Source organism: Microchirus variegatus (genome assembly GCF_963457635.1).
Source record: "Microchirus variegatus genome assembly, chromosome: 2".
NCBI classification, from domain to species: Eukaryota; Metazoa; Chordata; class Actinopteri; order Pleuronectiformes; family Soleidae; genus Microchirus; species Microchirus variegatus.
In genome coordinates, this window is record NC_139803.1 from 15,246,751 (window position 1) to 15,267,883 (window position 21,133).

Sequence of the window (21,133 nt, forward strand, 5' to 3'; positions counted from 1 at the left end):
TTATCCTTTTGACTAGTGGGATGCTGCACTGTATCCCTAATTCTGTTGCTGCCAGGTTAAATATGCAGTATGAAATAATAGTTGTTGAAATGTATCATGGCATTGTTTATTTACGTTCAATACTCTTGGTTTGGAGCAGTCAGTGTTTTGCTTGTTAGTTAATTATTATGTCGACCTGACCTAAATTATCCTGCAATTACAGGCCTGCACCAACACTGTATCAGATACATTCAGGGAATTCTGGGTCTTTGAGGTGCTTCAGTGTCAATACCATGTGAGTGATAATTTAACAATACTTTGCTAGTCATTTAACTGTGACTTATTTGTTCACATTTTTATTTATTTAATTGCATTTTTTTCCCGATGGATAGTGAAATTCTGACTTCATACTGAATATTGACACAAGCTTCACGGTCATACTGTTAAGTTGAGAATGGCTTCCAAAATGAATAATTTACATTTACTTTTTAATTGATGTAGGTCATAATACAAACATAATATAGAATACAGAACAGAAACAGAATATAGTTAAAGTATATATATACTGTAATTATATATATTTATATATTTTTTTTATTTATATATATATATATATATATATATATATATTTAAAGAAAGTAAGTTAGTAGTATTTGGTTCTAACCACAAAACACTCCAATCCGCAAGGTGGCGGTAAAGCGAAAGGTAAAAACGAAGGACTTCCAAACGGAAGTTGTAATGTTTTGGTTGTATCCTGTCCTGGCGTGGTCGTTCTGAAGTTAAACGTGCTGCGAAATGCATTCACTCTTACCAGCCGTGGCCGACCAGCTGTTACGGGATATCCAGAAAACTTACCAGGAAACGTCTCAGAGTAAGGCGACAGTGATAAAGAGAGCTGAAAGTGTGCCCCGTTAGCCCCAGGCGCAGCATCGTATGCTAAGTAGGTTCAGCATCTTATGCTAAGTAGGTTTAGCATCACAGTGCACAAAAAGCAGTTGTGCCCACAAGAAAGCCTTATAGTAAAGTTAAAACCTTCGTAAGTGAAAATACAGTACTTATTGTTCAACTGTCGTGACTACAAGTCTTAAAGTAAAGGTAGTGTAGCATCTGGCATATTATGCATTTTGTTCCAGCGTTTGTATTGTAATAGTATGTGTATTGTAATATGTATGCTGTAGGGGGCGCTGTCACACCACATATGATTGAAGACAATAATGCATTGGTTCACACAAACCAGTTAACTTAATATTATTTCGACAAGGATAAACTCACAACAGACCTTGTAAACAAACACTAAAACGCCAACAATAACGTTAACATCTTGATGACATATACGTTTTTCTTTTCTTTGCTTCTTAGCCAACTGGGTTAATTTGCCTGGATCTAAGCAAATAGGACATTATTTATTATTGCAAATACTAATTTTACACAATTGCAATTCTCTTTTCAAACATATATTTATGTAATACAAACACATACTTTCTACTTTTTGTTATGTACAAATAATTGTGACACACCAGAATTCAAGTTAAAGAGCTGCAATTCACCTTAGTTTAAGACAAAATTACTCTGGTCAGGAGGTAAGTGACTTAAAAGTAATTTTGACCTCTGCAATAAGCCTTTCATATTTACTTCAGGCAAGGACCTTCCTTTAGCAGCGGTCAGAATGGACATGTGTTTTGTATTTTGAAGGTGAAGCTTACTGTGCAAATGAAGAACAGCTTCACCCACATAAACCTGACACATAAACAAAAGGAGGAGGACAAGTCGTAGAGGATGTGAGAGTAAAGAGTGACGTGAAAGTGTTTAAATGTCCTTTCTGGTATGCAAAGGCCACCATAGGAAAAGGAAGGGAGAATGGACAAGTCTTGTGTTTGATGCAGTCTGCATTCTCACCGTTAGATGGACCTGTAAAAACATTTTCTTCCATGTCCAAGCTCAAACCTTCCAAGCTTACGCAGTCATTTTTTGTGTTGTGCCTATGGCTAGAACTGGGCGTGACCACCACATCGGCGTTGTTGAGTACGATTTAATTGCATTTGCAAACATAAATGACCTGATTGCTTTTTAGAGAAAGTGTTTACCATGAAGATACGCCTGAAGGAACAATCACTTGACTTGTGCTGCATCACTAAACGTTTTGTGTAGTACAGTTATCACATTACATTACAGCAGACATTTTGACTTGTAATAGCTGGACATAGAGATATTTGAGATATTTTACTAACCTCAGCAATTACACAAATACCCCAGTGAGCCATAACCACAAGGAAACTCAAATTATTCTCAGTCTACATTGCTTGGATACACTGGTGCTGTAAATAGGGATAATTTATTGGGTAGTTCAAGTGAAAATGAATAATACTTTATTTTAATAATTAACTCTTCGTCACTTGGTCTCTGGCTCAGATACCGCAGTTACAGTGTTTGCCCTAAATCTCAAGTTGTGCTTGAAATTTATGTCTCAGTGGACTTTTATTACCATTAATCAGTGGTTGTGTTTGTATTGACTTGATAAATTAACATTAAAAAAACAAACTGATGAATACTTTCACTATTTTTAGCCTTGTCTTCAGGGAGGAGGAGGAGGAAGGAGCTGCATTATTTTCTTTATACAGCAGTCATTTTCTTAGAAACTCAACTGTAGTGCAAGCTTGAAATGTGGACAAAGAGCTACTCATAACAGTGCTTTGACTAAGATTATTTCCATTGCTTTCATTGTCTGTGTTTGTTTAAGTATTCATTAATCATGACCAGCTTCCCTCTTCATCTGTCAGTCTGTTGGTGTATCACGGGCTGGAATTCAGTTCACATAATTGTATTTTTTAGGAACTCAATTTGTGAAAAAGAAAAAGCATCAGGGTGTATCATACGTACACATCACAACAACACCGCAAGACTTTCCCCATCGGACATCCACAATGAAGCAAACCGGAAACTAAAAGGAGAACTTCTGTATCAAGAACACTAGTCATTGTTTTTACCATTGTCTTGTCACGCAATGACCAGTGAGTTAAGAAAGAACCTACCACAATTTGTAATTATGTCCATCAGATGGAAGTGGGAGGAAAGAAGTATCTTTTTTTTTTCTTTTTTAGAAAAATATATTTTTATTTATTCTTTGACATTTTTTATTCTATAATAGACAACTGTAAAAACACACATCCAATGATTTTCCTTGTTGATGTGTTACAGCTGAGGAACCATTATAGCTTATATTTTATATATATATATAAACATTTTGGAGCTTTAAAATGAAGTTACATGTACAGCTCTCTCAATATCCTCCTTACAAAATACAGTACGACATCTGGAAAATGTGTCATAGATTGAAAATATCAATTGCTTGTATCCTCCAGTGGCTTGTAAACATTTCTAAGAAGCAAAGTGAAGCCACACAAATGTACTTAAACACTAAGGGGTTTTGTCTGTGTTGTCTGTGAATGTAATATCGTATCTTTACTTCAACATAAACTACACAAAAAGTGGGATGTTGATCAATAATTTGTCTGCAGCCAATCAATAATGTCTTGATTTACAAAGTACATGAATGCAAAAATTAAGAAATTCCTTTCTTTTTTTCTTTTTTGCAGTTCCTGATGACCTACTCATAGCGTAAGTGCAAATCATCTCACTTCCTTTACCCTCCATCACTTCACTGATTAGTACACTTCTTTTTTTCTTTTTTTTACTTGATACATCCAATGCGTGAAGTTGTCCTCGTCTTGTGTGGCCCCAAGTGAAAAGGGTCGCACATGGCAGAATGTAAGTGAGTTCAGTAAGTGCAGAAACCACACCGAGGAGGACGTGGGAAAGATTTGGAAAAAGGTCGCTGCACTGAGTCCTGATTCTACTGTGCGTCTTTTCTAAAACATTTCCTGGCATAATGGCCTCAGTTACTGAGAGTGATGCGATGCTCTGTTGTGTCTGCGTCAACGTGGCCACTTCCTGTCTACCAGTCGGGAAGATAGACTGATTTGAAATTTCTTCATCATAATCTGTGGTCATTTACAAGCAGACGTTGTTTTTACATATTGTTACCAGAATAGATTGTGATTTGAATTGCAATATGACTTTTTTTTTAAAGTCAAATTAAAGTTTAATATTTGCTGTGTCATAGATTTAAGACGATTTTGATTTTAATATCTATGTATTACATTGTTTTAATTTTATACTACAGTTTTAAGTATGTTATGTACAAAACATATACTGTATGTCACAGATATCTTTATGTTTTATATGCACCCTCTTACACGTTCTTCCTTGTATCTTTCAGGCTGAAGTTCATCTTTGGGCCTTGTGCATTGCAGGCGTTGGACCTGGTCGACCAACGTTCAGTCACCTGCCTGTCGTCTCCCAGTGGACGCAAGGTCTTCCAGGTCAGTCGTGAATCTCTTACCACATCTACCTGTCGCACCATATTTTAGCATCCTTTTACTCTTATTACACGTGTTGGGCTAATGTCATCCCGCAGAATCAAACTATACAACCTGCAAACTTGATCCAAAATAGAGAAAACAGAGATGATGCCACAAAAAGCACATAAACAATAAACATCAGTTAGTATTGTACATGTACATGTATTTTCCAGTCTAGTATTGTGTGATTTGCAGGGTCTGAGAAACCTGACCTAGGCTTTTATGTTCCCTCAAAGTTCCTTCAATAAATAAAAATATTTCACTATAAATATTAAGGGTGACACGTGTAAAATACAGCGACACAGTGACCTTTGGTTGAGGTCACTGTGGGTTTTTCTAGATAAAAAGAGTAGGGCAACACTGATAGTGAGGAAAAAGAGTGACTGAGTTGGGTGGATTGTATGGAATGGTGCCCTCCCCCCTTTTGAAACCCTTCAATCTCATTTAAGGTACACATTTTGTTATCTTTATGACAATAAAAATGTTTCATGATCTTCTGCCCCAGGCTCTCCTTTAGTTTCTTTCACTTTACATTTTTAAATGCCCACAAAAGTCACGTGCTAGGATTGTTACAGGCCGCAAGATGTAACCTCCAAGTCACATGATCTTATATATAACGATATGAAATCTTGCGAGAATATGCATTGTGGCGATGTGGACAGACAAACAACACCATACGGTGGAGTTTACATGAATTCAAAGCTGTTTAAGTTGTCTATTTTGATATCATTATTAATTTTCTAGTAAATGTGAATAGTTTACTGGCATCAAATTTGAAGTTTTTATTATTTCGTATGATAAAAATATCATGTAGTTGTGGTTTGGTAAGAGGGCACAGTGTCCCTGTTGCACTGCATAACTTGCCTAAACCCTGCGTAAACGCACAATTTCCTTTGTTTCAACACCGACCTGAGTCTTGCTGTTCTCAAAATTTGCAGTGAATCTCAGTTGGATTCAGAATCATTTGTGGTGGTAAAACAAGGCAGTCAACTGAGGTTGTGGTCATTGTGACCCACATTTCCTGTAAACTCCTTCAGGGTCCTGCAAAAACACTTTTATGAAAGGAACTGCGAAACACAATGTAAGCTAAACAAAGACTTGGGTTCTTTTGGGTCACGTTCAGCTCAATTGTTGCTGTCGTTATTGTTTCGCTCCATTTTTCTTAAAGCTGTTTGAAGCTTGTGGTCTAGTAAAATGCATCGGAAATTAAAACCTTTTTCACCCTATTTTTATTTTCTCTTCATAAACATGTTTTTGAAAAGAAATTCCACAGTGTTCTCCATTGTCATTTTCTAGCTGAAATTAAATGTCTTGTCATGCCGTTTTGCCTCAGTCTGAACTTGTGGGAATGTCACAGATGTCTTTTTCTCTGCTCTGTTTACTTATTGCTCTGGAACGCTTTCATTTTGACTCACACAGCTGTGGTGCTTCAATATATTGCAAAAAAAAGGTCTTTATGCTATGCTTAAAGGGGACATAGTATGCCAAATCAACTTTTTAATAATTTAAATCCTTATATTTGTGACTCTGGAGGCCCTATCAGTCAGCGAAGTGTGAAAAAAGATGACTCACTCATGATTTTGTGGTCCTCCTTAGTCTAAGTACAGGAGATAAAACACACAATGTTGACTTCCGCGGTCATTGGGACGTCACAATGCGCTAAATTCATGGAATTATTGTCTGTTTTGCATGTCACAGACATGTTCATTAGGACACCAGGGAACTAGGTTAACTTGGAGAAATAGGGTATAATATGTCCCCTTTAAATATTGGCTGTAGCTTTATAATTGGTATAAAGATGTAAAGATATAAAGAGAATAGGAACTTCTTTGTAGTAAGTGATTCTTCATCTAGTTTACCAATTCTATAGTGGCAAAAGAAGAAACTGGACCTTTGGAAGTGACCTGGATTTATGGATACATTTACTCATTTTAAGTAACAATATGCAAATTATTCACAGTGTAATTTGGGTGAAACCTCAGGTGATGACATTTAAGGGATAGTTCAGGTTACTTCAAGTACGGTAGCGATCACAATTCCCAGGAGTTGTCTGTAAGTTCAAATGTCTTATTTTGTGACGAAAGTCTTTTGTTTGGATTCAGCGAAGTGACACAAACTTAACAAACGAGGCAGCAGAAGGTCAGCAGCTCACGTGTCCCTTAGAGAGTGTGTGTGTCAGTACCTCATGTAACCACACACTTTTTTTTACATTTACATTTGCACATATTAAGAAAACGTTTACATATTCTTTCTTTTTGTTGCTTGTGTCGTCGGTTGTGTTTATTTTGTCACATCGTAAACAGTATAGCGAATGCTGCCCCTGTGATCCTGGGGGGTTCTGTTTAATGTTTGGAGACTCTTGGATACATAAGTGAGACTTCTGTTTGCACAGCATCTGTTCAAGTAGTATCTTGAAATACGCGGCACAAATATTTAGGTTGCCCTTTGGTTTTTGACTCCCGGTGTTTAAGATTCACGATTTGTGCTTCAGTGGGTTTGTAAAATGACAAAGCGATTTCTACCTTGTTATCTGAAACCAGAACGGACATTAATTTGTAATTTAGTTTTCAGGTAAATATTAGCACAGCAGCAGTAAATACAAGTCGGAGGGGAGAAGACGTCTCTCTGAACATGTGTACTTAGTGTTACCAGAGCAGTTAACACATCCTCACAGGACTTAACTCGCTGTAATGATTTCCATTATAATCAGGATCTCTAACTGGAGATATCACTGGTTTAATGATAATGACTCCACAGAGGTTAAATACCTGGGATTCCTCACCGGTCAGTCAGAGGTGAAGCTGTTTCTTGAAAGAAAAGATTAAATATTGCATATGACTGAAGACAGGGCCGAACAACATGTGGAAAATATCTGATTGTGATTTTTTTTCTGACAGTTTCAATTATACCAGAGGCAGGGCAGGATAGAATTAACTGTATTACTCCCCAAAGAGGAAACCTGTTTGCTGTGGACATCATAGAGCAACAAGACAACATTGCACAACATTGCGGGAACAGGGAAGCAGCACAGTGACCACATATGGCAGTAATAAATAAATAATGGCACCACACGTAAACAGCAACATCAAAAAAGATATGCGAAAAAGTAATACAATTAGTCAAATAACACAGTGTAAAACCATCAATAATTAACAGCAGGGGTCAGCAGTTGTTAAAATGTCTCATTGCATTAGGAACAAAGCACCTCCTAAATCTTTCTCTGGAGCAACTGGGTTATACAAACCTCTGACTCCTACTACTTTGTACAAAATAAGCTGTACAAGGGGTGGTCTTCACGTGACAGGACACCCCTCAGCTTCCTCTGCGCCATAGCGGCCTCAAGAGAACTCGGGCTGAGACCAGTAAAAACATTGATAACAACTTTTAAAATCCAGCTTCACTTTAATACTTACTGTCATCATCGGTTTGACCTACTGTTAAAATGTAATGTAAAGTTGTGACAAAATAGTTTCTAACACATCATATGCAACGGTTTTATAGAAATAAAATATACATATTTATTTAAATAAACTGTATTCTTAAGACTAAGTGTAGTCCTGCGTTAACTGGAAGTACAGTGACCGACCCAATTTCTGTCATTTCCAGTAATATAATATTTCCTTGGGACACAACGTGAGTTACTCATGTTGATGTAGATATTTGGTTTCCTCTTCCCTCTGGAAGAATGAATAAGTCATGAGATCGTGGCATTTCACTGCTTTTCACCTTATCAGTCTAAACATTCTGTGACCTTTTCGTAGGAAATGGTACACCAAAGCCAGCTGGGAAAAAGAAGTAATTAGCGAATTCGCAGTAGTAATGAAACTTCAACCCCTATAAACTTGAAAACTCAACCCAGTGAGGGTCGTCGATGTTAACTAATATTAATTGACTGTTTAATGCTTGATATTCGGTTCGGTTGTTCTTTGTTCTGCGTTGTTGATAATTTAACTTTTATTTGAACTGAAAGTCGTGTTGAGATTTAAGTGAGGGTCAGTTCTCAGTATCACACGCACACAGTCGGAAAACCACAGTGACTTGCAATAACTACTTCCTTTATTTTACATTTTAAATCTTTTAAAGGAGTGAGAATTTTGACTTTGGACCGAAGATCATACCAGGTCTTTTTGCCAGTCTCTGTCTCTGAAAAGTGGGTTTTTGGACTGCTATATAAATTAAATCATGGCAATTTGAAACAGTATTATTCGAAAATTGCAAGGGCTGTCTTGTATATTTATTATTTTCTTACTGAAATTAGTTTTAATTGTATATATCGATCAAAACCTTTATAATCATTGTTTTACTGTGGGTTTGTTGCCAATAAGAATTTTAGCATCAGAAGTACAAGTTTTGATGGCATTGCTTCACATCCTGGGCCAATTACTGAATAAAACATTCTAAATACTGACTTAAATTAATGTAAAATGATATTATAGCGGTATGAAATTAATTCTCTTGAGTACTGTTTGACATAAATGGTTACACATTTCATTAATTTAAGTTGTTTTTTTTCTGTAAATACTGTTAAAAAAATACATATATACATATACCTATTCATAGGCTCACATTTAAAGCAAAGGCAGCTTTTGTAATAAATGAACAGCCAAAAAGTAACGACGCACAGATGAAATTAAAAATCAGCTCAGCTTAGATACAAGGACTGTGTTTCACTGACTTCCCGCAGCTTTAAATGTCCCTCAAACCCTGTTTATAGTGTGAAACCATTGGACAGAGGGGCTGTCCCAATTCCTGGCCCCACTGGCTCATGATGGCACAGAGAAGTTTTCCCACGAGAGTCACCATTTCAGACAAGAGACGGAGCCAGAGCGTTTGCTGAGGCTTTACACTCTCACCGTTTTCATTCGCAGCGTATTGTGAATTGCATATTTTTGATGTACAGTATCAGTCGAGGCGATGTGACTCTCTGCCAGGCCGTGGGTCCCCACAGTTGGTGGTGCCTGTTGATGAAAATAGTTTCCAGCTCTGCAGTTTGAGCCGCTGCAGAGCCTCATGAGCTGTGATGCCAGCAGAAAACAAACCGTACCACCAGAGTGTGAGTGGGGTTTTAATAAACTGAGGTCTTTAGAAAATGTGGCAGCACTTGGCTTGGCATCACTGTTTCACTAATTTTTTTCGTCCCCATCCTGCAGAACACATTACTGGTGCTTCAAGTAGAGTTAGACTGATTAATCTGCAGTGCTGTTTCTTAAATGAATCATCTAATTATTACTTATTATGTGATTCACACTTATTATTATTAAACTTTAAATGTAATCACATGGAGGGGAAAAAATGCCAAACATACAGGCCAAAAAAAGAAATTGGCCTCATATACCGGCCATAGGCTGCCAAGATCAGCATATGCCACAGGAAAAACCCATATGGGTTGACCTCTAGTTTTAAGTCTGTGTAATTGTCTCTTGTGCCTTATTTATAATGAAGTGTCATGTTGAACAAATGGGCTGTTCTTACTTCAGCGGGGCCACAGGGAAAGGTAATTTATGGAGGCTCTGGAAACTAATAAAGCCTTGCTCTGCCATCTTAAGAAGCATTAGTTATTGTGAAGTGTCAAGCTTATGCACTAACTTAATGTCCTCATGCGTCAAGCGCTTGAGGACGGGACTTGTATCACTGTCTGTAGCTCAGTATGTCTGTGTGTGGGCCATTACACATGGGTTGTTTAAAAATGCATCGTTTCCACCACGTTACTAGCAGATAACTAATGGGGAAATGGCAGCTTCACCTTCAACTCAGCCACTGCTCTGTCAGTTTAGTGAAATATTGAGAAGGATCCCCAAAAAACCCACAGTATGGTTGAGTCAATGTTTAAAATCGTGATAATGTCAGGTGATATTTTCCTATAATGTTACTGAAACAATGACGGCTTTGATTTGATCAATAAATAAATAATCTACTATTAAATAAATGATTTGCTCCTCGGTGATATTATACTGAATATCTTTGGTTTTCGAACGAAACAAGTGGACGTCATGATTCTTTCCACCGTTTTGACATTTAATGGACAGGACAACTCAGCAGTTCATTCATTCATTCATTCATTCATTCATTCATTGCTTTATCCTCCATATGAGGGCTGCGGGAAGCTGGAACCAATCCCGGCTGACATACGGCTAAAGGTGGGCTCATGTTGCCAGTCCATGACACAAACTAATTAACCAATTAAACCAAACACATAGGGAGAACATGCATACGGGATCTGAAATTGATGACCTTCTTGCTGTGAGGTCTGTGCGCCATTTTTGCCATTAACTCATGTATGTATTGTTAATTAAAATAATCTATAGTTGCAGCACTAGTTAATGTATGAATTGGAAGTACAACCTGTGAATGGTTTGGTTTCACACATGCAGCAGCCTGCAGGTCTAGTGTGTAGATGACGGCATCACTCAAAATTAGGTCAGAATTCAAAATGTCAACATTTAGTTTTACTGTAAAGTGTATGCTAAACATTCAAATGTATAAATATAGCATGAATAAGGTGGATGAGAGCTTTTCAAAGTATTCCTGAAGGATTTGGTGAGACAGAAGCTTGTGATTTATGTATAAAGGAGAAAATGTCTGGGGAAGTTTGTCATGTCTGGAGTTTTTTTTTTTTTTTGCTTTTCCATACTTTTACTCTTTCCACTGCACCTCAGCTGCACCAAACACAACCGGCTTTTGATCGCCCCTGTACTGCTGTCACTTGACTGTGCATGACCTTTATCACACACTCAGTTGTGTATGAATAATAATATCACGCAATTCAAAGTACTTTGATGAATGTGTTGCAGGTAACTGGAGGCTCGGGACGCGTGTACACTTGCTTCGTGTCCTGTCACTACTGCCCATGTCCGGCCTTCGCCCACACCGTGCTCCGCAAAAATGCAGAACTTCTGGTGAGTCTCATAGTGTGGGCCGCAAGTGCAACCACAGTCTGTTTATTGGACCAACCAATTCATTCATCTGACAGTTTTAGATTGTGATGTTTTAGTTAAAGAAAGAAACATTTGAATTCCTCCCGTGTCAAAAATAGTATCAGGCGATGTCTGTTCTGTCTTTCCTGCGTGAGAACAAAAAAAGATGTGCAAACACGGGAGATGAAAGCAAAAAAACTCAAGCGCACACAAATGTGGTACAGAGTGTATACAAAAGCGTATTTACACACAGAGAGGTGAAGTCTGCCTCACAGCCATTGTGTCTCGTCAGTCAGGCATGTATCCTGAAGAAAATCTGTTCCCAGTCAAAAAAAAGAGAGAAAAGGAACGTGTTGAAATGTGTGTAACAGATGTGTTCTGGTCCTGTCGTGTTTTTGTCTGGTCACTGAAGGGGGGGCATCTCTGCCCTGACTGGCTGCTTTTCTGCCCCAAATATCTACAAGCGCACGATCTCAGCTCCTGCTCCGAGTATCGGAGGGATTTGTGTCCCGGGGGATTGCTGCTAAAATCAGTGTGAGAAATCGTGAGCTGCAACAGACCGAATAAGCAGATCAGCGCCACTGGTCTGCTGTCTTTCCCCATGAAGAAAACAAAATCTGCTCATCAACCCAACCACAAATAGGCTTGCGGTGGATAAAGTTTAATGTCAACCTTTGGTTCAAAAAAGTCAAACCAAACAAGCATACAGAGATATTTCCCAGTTGCATGACAGTTATGATAAGGTAGTGTTGTGGAAATATTTAAATTGTTTATCTAAAACATCCCTCACTCTTTGAAGGTAGGAATGCAGAGAGGCAAAGTTCCAATTTGGCAAAATAAGTTGTTTAGGTTGCAGAATAGTGCAAACAAAGTCTGCGTGTGTTGAGTTGTTTATTTGTTTAGTTTTTTCAGGGGGGAATTATGCTAAGTATTGGGATTAACATCAGTATTAAAATGTCTGAGAAACCCTAAAAAAGATGAAGCCCAGAGCAAAACTGGAAAGGGTGATAGAGAGAGTGGTTGGTGATTGAAGATGTGTCTTAACCCTTTAAGGTATGCACCAAGAAAAAAGCAAAGAAAAAACGATTTCTTTGCGTTTTTTATTATTTTATTTTATTTACATATGATAACAATAACGGCAATCAATATATACATATTGTAACGACTAGAGATGCATACAGAAATGGGGCCCAACGTGGGGCCTAAGGGGCTCTATTTGAAAAATTTGTAGATTTTTCTTTAGCTGGATTTGTGGATTTTTGCGAGGTTGGAAAAGATATATTTTCTGCAATGTTTTGAATGCCGTTTGAATGCAAACTTCTCCGATTGCTACAATCTTCTTTGCCATCTCCAACTGTTTCTCCTGACAAAGAAGGAGCAGGAAGTAAAGGGAGGAGGGAACTGATAAATAGGACACACCTGAGAGCTGAGAAGGAGGAGGGAACAAACAAATGCAGCTGGCAGGTGGAATGAAAGCAGGAGAAGGAGTGCTGACCAATTAAGAAGATTCTGAAGTTTTTTGGACAAATAAGAAAAGTAAAATGAAAGACAGTTTGGTGTGTAACTAAAAACGAGAGGAACAAGCTGATCCTCGGAGCAGGAGACCGTGAGGATCTTCAAAAAACCTGCTTGGATACAGTGGCTGACTGCTCAGTTGGACACCTACCAAGGGCAGATAAGTCCAACATTTCTGGAACTCTCCTGGTTTCTCCTGGCTTCCACCCCAAGCTACAGATTCTCTTAAACCCCCCCCCCCCCTCGCTTTCTTGCTTTTCTTGCGAATTGACTGAGATATCCAACACCCTTTAAAGCCTTAAAATGTCTAAAATTTCATAAAATTTCATAAAAGGTCTTAAATACAATTTTGAAAGGTCTTAAAAATCTATTAACGTTACCTTCATTTAAACCAGAGGCGATTCTAGAGTCTGTAGGGGCCCTAAGCAAAAATTCCCAGGGGGCCCTTCCAACCAGTGTTCATCACCATTACGTTATAAATAATCTGACACCAACGAAAAATGTATGAGTTCAAAATATTTTTTTTTTCTTCGAAATGAATGAATGAAATAACATGGAAAAACCTTGTAATTAAAAAGTATGTGAAACAATAAAATACTGTAAATAGATTTTAAAAAACTATATAAACTTAGTAAAAAAAAAATACATAACACTGTAAAGAACCTACATTATAAAACAATATAAATATATAGAACAATAAAATACTGTAAATAATTGAAAAAAAACATATATAAACTGAGTAAAAAAGATATGCATTACACTGTAAATAATCCTCTTCATTTTCCAACTTGCAGAACGATGACTTCACAGATGTTAAAGTGAGGTGGGGCCCCTTTAGGGAGGTTTCCTACTGAGATGTCATTGCAAATCGCCCATTGTTGTTTAAGGGGGACTGGGAGGTGGCTGCTCACTGCACATTTCAGTAAAAACAGCCTTCAGGCCTCAGTTGCCTGCCCTGCCTGTACACAAACTGCACCTCTGATTTAAACCATGCATAAACTTCAGTCTCGCGTTGAAATGTTTCTTATGTCTTTTTTGCCAGTATGGATTTGAAATGGGTCTTAAATTTTATTCATTATGTCTTTAAAACTTGTTGAAACCTGCAAAGAACCTGTTCTAATATAATTTGCATGAAAGTATGATGATTGGTTGTATATTTATTTGATGTTGGCATCTTTTGTAGCTTAGAGACAAGCTAACCGGGTAACCTCTCTTAAAAATTATAAAAATTGACAGGTTCGACTTTTTAATAGTCCTGTCTGGCGCCCAAACTTACTTTCGTTTTGAGAGGCTTCTGCTACGCTACAGAAATGTAGCTACAATATATGTATATATATATACATATATGTATGTATATATGTATATATGTATATATATATATATATATATATATATATATATATATATATATATATATATATATATATATATATATATATATATATATATATATATATATATATATATATATATATATATATATATATATTAGACCCATATTATTTCATATACAGGCCTCTACCAAACGGTTGAGACGTCTGTTCATAATAAACCTTGTTTGCATCATTCATAAAGTACAACATTCAGAACAAGTCACATTAATTTAGTGTTAGTGAGTTTCAACTTGATGCATTTTTCAATGCAATGAGATATAGTGACTTAAAGTGTGGTCAGCCAAATGGTTGAGTAGTACCTTAAAGGGACAATGTGTAGTATTTATGGGTTTATGGGTTTTATTTATGTGCTCCTGCATTGTCTAGTCGCTATAATAGTTTTTGTTTCATTTTCGTAGTGTTTCAAAAAGTCATGTAAAATAACATGGTCGCGGGCCGCGGTCGCATAGCCACTGTTAGCAGCGAGACGCCATGTTTCTACCGGAGCCTGTAAGGACGAACGCGAGAGAACAAAACAAGCGTCTCTTTACTTGTAGCGGAAGTCCCGCCTCCTCTCTCTCCGCTTCGTCTGCTACGGCCACGGTAGCTCGTCCTCTCCCTCGCCTCACGAACCTCATCAGCTGACACGGAGAAAGACAACGAGGACGACATTTGACCAGCTGAGGATACCGTAGCGCTCAGGGAAGGGAGGGGTTGAGCAGAGCAGCAGGTCTTTGTTGTAAATTTTAACCTCTCCTCTAGATGGCACTATAAACTACTTATTTCCCCTTTAAAGGGTTAATCAAGAAAAAGATGTCCTCTGAGTCACACTGGACCAGTGGGACCAGAGTGAAGTTTTGAACTGGGTGAGGCAGCGCTTGGAGTTGATGGAAGAGGAATGAGTCAGGCTTCAGATCATGTCCCAGAGCTCATTGTGGCCATAGATTATATATAAAAATGGATGTACTTTTACAGTTTCCTCCTGAAGCCAATAAGGAAATAAGAATATATTGAATAGCCACTAAGGGCAGAAGAACTCACGCCTGTTGGTCATATTTCCGACTTTATTTATAATATTGTTAACATTTTCCTGAGGAGTTCCCAATGTCACATGACGCCGCTTGTTTACACCACCATGTCTGCAAAAGTGAGCGGTGCTGGTTTGAGTTTAAATCCTCGGAGATCCAGCAATATATCACAGAACCTGACGGACTAAGTATATCTGACCCTTAAAATACCCATGTGGTGCTTTTTGCACGAGTACAAAAACAGCCGGAATGGACATTATTATTCCAGACCTGCAGCATTCCGACATCTTCCCATTGACTTCCCATCATCCGGCTCTAGAGAACAATAAAATCACGTAAAACAAACAAATAAATAAATATTAAACCCACTAAGTGTTGGATTGTGTACCTGATATGAAGTGATCCGTACACAAGTGGAATCTGTGGCCCGTGGATTCCCATCACTCTGCGTTCTGTGCTCGCATTAGAGTGTGTTTTTTGGCAGTCATCCAACTCTTTGGAGATCCAGTAAAATTATCTCCATTCATGGTATATGATGCAAAGCGACGAGTTCCTTGACATATTGCCTTGTTGTATGGAATGTACGTGTATGGATTTTCACAGCTTGGCTTTGTGCCAAAATGGCATTGTTTTCATTCTGACTGTGACATGTCCAACGACCAGGGCTACATGGTATAGCGCATGTCGATTTTGTAAATGAAGTTCCCATTTAGGGGAAAATAAAGGGCACATATTTTATGAGTGGACACCAGAGTGATTGACAGCTGGTGTCATTCCTTTAAAGCAGGGGTCAGCAAGTAAGTTTGCCGTAGGGACTATTTTTTTTCTAAGCAATTGAATAGCGAGCCAAAACATTAAATCTTCATCTTTTTTTTTCTTCTTCCTATCTAATCTTAAACCGCTTATCCGAGTTTTGGTCGTGGGGGTCGCAGCTTGAGCAGAGAAGCCCAGACTTCCCTCTCCCCTGCCACTTCGTCCAGCTCTTCTGGGGGTTAGGGTTAGGGTAAAGGAACTAAAGTTTACGTCTTTAATCGCCAACTTGTTACCAAGACACAAATGTGTGTGAGATGCAGAGAAAATGCTTGAAAGACTTTATTTTCTCTTTTCATAATGTTAATAATTATTGCGCATCATTTCACTTTTGATCAAAATCCATCCATTACATCGGCAGTGTTTCACTTTTATTTTTCTCACTTTGTCAGTTCAAGCAACAAAATCTCTTTGATCAGTTCAAACAAACCTTTTTTTTTTTTTTTTTAATCGTTGCCCAGGCCAAATACTGATAAGTAGTTGCTGACCACTGCTCTAGAAAGAAAGCTTTGTATTAATAATATCAATTTTGGAGAAGCTGCCTTTTGGCACAGTGTACAGATTCTGATTATACTCTAGAATAGTTAAACGGAGGAGTCGTAAACTAGACCTAAACCTCCCCTGCGTCTGTCAGTGCAGCTTCCAACACGACAGAATCAAATCGGACCAGGTCCATGCCACCGACATGTAGGTGAGAGGTCAGATAAAGCTTGACAACAGCTGACGGGGCACGTCGTAAACGACCATTGACTCTGGCGTTTATGCAGAACACTAATCCACGGAGCTCATTTGCGATGCATGGAACAGGCTGCGGCTCGGAGCGAAAACAAGTCAATGATTAACACGTTAACGTTGATAATGATGTGATAGAGGCTTTAGCCACATGTGTTCAGTGACACATGCATAACAGCCATTTCTCATTCTACACATCCGCCGCTGGAAGTCACTCCTTATTCATCACACAAAGACTTCATTTAGAAATAGCACTCACTCTAATCCTCTTAATCGCGTGTACTTTTCGCTTGTGCAAATGTTTATAATTTGATATAAACACTGGAAACTGTTCTGGCCTTTACTTTGTCGTTAACGGCGTCAGACTGAGGATTACTCAAGTGGAAAAAAAATCTTCAAATCTTTTCATTTAAATGATTGTGTTGTCGTGGTTTCATATCCAAGTCATTAATCAAACTGCTGCCTCTGGCCATTCATCAAATCTGTGTCTGTGCTCTTATTTCCCAGTGCAAACACATCCTGGCCGTCTACCTCTGTCAGGCCATGGGTGTGATTCAGCAGGACAGTGTGACAGACCAGCAGGTGTCCATGCTGCTCAGTGGGACATCAACAACCTGATACCCAGGTAATGTCACTGTCATCAGAACACCAGGTCCAGGAGGGGCCAATATTCAGACCGATCAACGCCTTGTTTTATTCATCTAATTGTTAAATGTCAAATGAGTTCACACGATGTTGATTGAAAGGCCACAGTATACTTCTCCGACTGCGTAATGCGTTATCCAACTGCGTCACCACGGAGACCCCTCGAGCCTTCATAGTTCTCCGTCGTGGTGCCGGATACACACTGCAATTTCCCGCCCCATCAGTAGGGGTCGCTACACAAAGTTGTTGTGCTTCTGGCTGCAGTGAGCAATGGCGTCCGAGAGAGAAATACTGTTGTTGTTGTTGCAGCTGAACAACATTGAAAGAGTGGCCGTTTCTCACCTGAAATAAATATTTTTCTGTTTCCCTGAACGCAGTTTTGAGATAATTTGAGGCGAGAAATTAGCTATTTAGAGTCTAAACACTTTCAGAAGTGAATTCTGCTGCTCAAAAAACCCGCAGTTTGACGGAATAAACACTGCTGTATACACACAAACGCTCCCTCAGTCGGGTCTGATAGTTTTGCTTGACGACACCGCCTGTTTTCAGTTGAAGGAGCAAGGAAGGTTGCTTTTTACATAGGCAGAATAACAACTGAAAATCCCCTAAAGTTGCACCCTGCAGCTTTAAAATCTTATTTCATGTTACAACAGTGCGAGTAGAGATTTCCCCCATCACTAATTCAGACTCAGCAGTATCTGATGTGAGATCTGATCACGTGAGACACATTTTAATGCCAGGTGTGAACTCTACTTGTGATTGAAACCCAATAATACCCTTTTTCTCTTTTGCAAATATAAATTTGATTTTCACATGATTTCAAATGTTTTTCCTTGGAATAAATTTTGACCTTCAACAATATAAACATTACCTTTATTAACAAAATAATTCACCATACATACAGATTGCATCATATTAAATAGCAGTATCAGTTTGCAGTTGTAGTTTTGTTGAATGGAAGAAAAAAAAAAAGTTGTTGTGCATCAGCTTGATCCTGATTAGTAACGTCACTATACAGTGGTACACTGACAAATAATAGGAAATGTACTTGGGGAATGAAAGGCAGGAATGTTGAACTCGATCAACTTGTAATTGTTCGTCTGACCTTTTAGAAATCACAAAAGAAGGCAATATTTTGACATCAATTCATAGCTCATAGAATGCCGGACACCTACAGTATTTTTTTTTTTTTTTTTACACATTAGTCAACACAGACAATATAATACAATGTTACAGTGCAGTTACAGTAGATGTCTCCATTGGAATGTACTGAAATGTTGGCACACTCCTGTTTTTAGCCCTTATTGTCAAGTCAGATGTGGCGCACTGGACACACATCAAAATGAGGGAAGATAATGAAGCAGTCGCTCAAATGTGAGAACACTGGTTCGACACCAACACAACATGATATCAACATGGAACAAGAAACGTAAAAATGTCAGTGCAATGGCGTTTTCGTAAGTGTAGTGTTGTGACGAGGGGACCCAAAAAACACCATCATGGATTTCACACAAAGTACAAGATCTCAAATAAGAGCCCTCTCTCGCCCCTGTCTTTGTTTTCAAACGCTCAACAGCAACATGAGAACAATGTGGACCACCGCAGAGAAGAATGACACCATCAGGTGCTTTAAGATCTGCCTCAAAAAATGGGAAGCAGTGCAGCAGCTGTGTTTCCCTCCATACACTTGTTGTTTTGCAGCACATGGAGAACACTGATGTTTGTTTTTATCTGTCTCACTCTTAAAGGTCCAGTGTGTAAGAATTTGTGATACGGACTGCGTCAGTGAACTACAGTGGTCTTCGTCATTTGCATAGTAAGCCTCCTCTTCAAAATACAAAATGCATGCTCTTAGCTGGTTTGTCTGTTCGAGTGATGTGCAATAGCAGATTTTCGCAACCACTATATGATTTCCTCTGTTGTGTCGGTAATCATGTGCATGCACATGTTCGAATGTTTTATGCAAAATGAAATGAAAATGGGAAAAATTATTTACTTGTACTTATTTCTCTCTCTCTGCTTGTCCCTCTCTAGGGCCCACACTGAATCAGTGTGGGCACTGAAGCTTTTCTGCACTTGCCCGTCGCAGTTTGCCATTTTCTCCAAAGGAGGAGCACTGTGGTGTAGGAAGTATTGATCCCAAACGTGCTAGTATCAGTCCCATTCTAATACCAAAGTTAGCATAGATGCTACTGATATTTGGACCCTCAATATGTAGAAACTTGGTGGTAAAAGGCTGCTTCCATAAAGCAAGGCTTATGCAACAACGAACACCAAACCATTTTTATCTTATAGCGATTATATTAGTGCTGGGCTTTAACGCATTTTAGCGCATGATTCTTCTCCACGATGACTGACCGGAAAAAGGCGCGTTTGACGTCATGTTTATGTTGTTGTTATTGTTAAAATGAGTCTCTAAAGTAACGCTAAACTTTAACAGGGACACACATACGTAGCACACAGGTACGCTGGCTATTTGTAGCGCTGCTGTTTTTCGTTTAATAAACAGACTGCTCCAGTTCGACTGAAAGTGCACTAACGGAGCTAACGGAGCTAACTGGTAAACAGTTCCTGGACTCCGGTGCCGCGGCACGTGAACATGATGTCGCGCACGTCTTTTTCCGGTCAGTTGTCTTGGAAACGCGTCATGCGTTAACGTGCGTTAACGTTGACTCACGTTAGCGCATGGCTCGTATGTTTACGTGACTGTCGATTGTTAAAATTACTCTCTAAAGTAACTCTAAACTTTTAAAAACAGAGGCACACATACGCAGTACACAGGTACGTGGGCTATTTGTAGCTCTGCTCTTTTCGCTAAATAAACGGACCACTCCAGTTGGACTGTAAGTGCGCTAATGGAGCTAACGCAGCTAACTGGTAAACAGTACCTGGACTCCGGTGCAGCGGCATGTAAACATGTTGTCACGCGCGTCTATTTCCGGTCAGATGTCATGGAAACGTGTCATGCGCTAACATGCGTTACCCATTACTGTCGTTAATACGTTAACGTGCACAGCACTAGATTATATATATAATAATAATAATGCATTATATTTGGAGGCACCTTTCATGACACTCAAGGTCGCCTAAAATATTATATAATTATTTTGACCAATAATCACTCCTAAATATTACACACTGGACCTTTAAAAGTAACGTCTACTTTTCTGGAGCCAATTCGACGCGAGGGGTGAAAAGCATCCCGTTATTAGTGGGTCGATTCAAATGAGTCCTCAGTGCAGTTTGTCTTTGAGGTTTCACCCTTAATAGAACTCGTTTTCCCCAAAAGAACTTGCGTGCCTCAGTTGAGTCAGTCATGTCAGCAGCTTAGGGAGAACTGACTGCACAAGCAGGCCAGAGACGAGCCTCGGGATCCCAGCTGAGACTCTCTGGGGGGGAGGGGGGACTCCTCGGGCAATGACATTCACGTACGGCTAACAGTGAACTGAATGATTGCTTTGAGTTATGTAAGCAAATAAAAAACGTTTGTACCAGAAGCCTGGAGGTTTGGGACTCATGTAAATTGGCTCTCAAATTTCAGCCTTCAATCGTGGGTTGGTGCAAAACAAAAGGGGAAACCATGGCTGTTTGTTCATGGGATTTGCTTATGCTTGTATTAATCTAATTTTCTCTGAGTTCAGATAAAGGCCATTTAGGATCCCTCTGTGGATATGAAAATACAACAAATTACCTTTCATAATCAAATAAAAGATTATTC

The 21,133-nt window shown here is 38.8% G+C and overlaps 1 protein-coding gene across 1 annotated transcript; it reads left to right on the forward strand.

Annotated features, from left to right (window-relative positions):
- The first annotated feature begins 739 nt into the window (after positions 1–739).
- On the forward strand, positions 740–20,316 carry zswim7 (zinc finger, SWIM-type containing 7). The gene is made up of 7 exons (XM_083910139.1): positions 740–851; positions 3,574–3,595; positions 4,257–4,359; positions 11,190–11,294; positions 17,278–17,395; positions 19,164–19,231; positions 19,450–20,316. The coding sequence occupies exons 1-5, from the start codon at positions 776–778 to the stop codon at positions 17,386–17,388; spliced, it is 417 nt and encodes a 138-aa protein (XP_083766265.1). The 5' UTR covers positions 740–775; the 3' UTR covers positions 17,389–17,395; positions 19,164–19,231; positions 19,450–20,316.
- Positions 20,317–21,133: the final 817 nt, after the last annotated feature.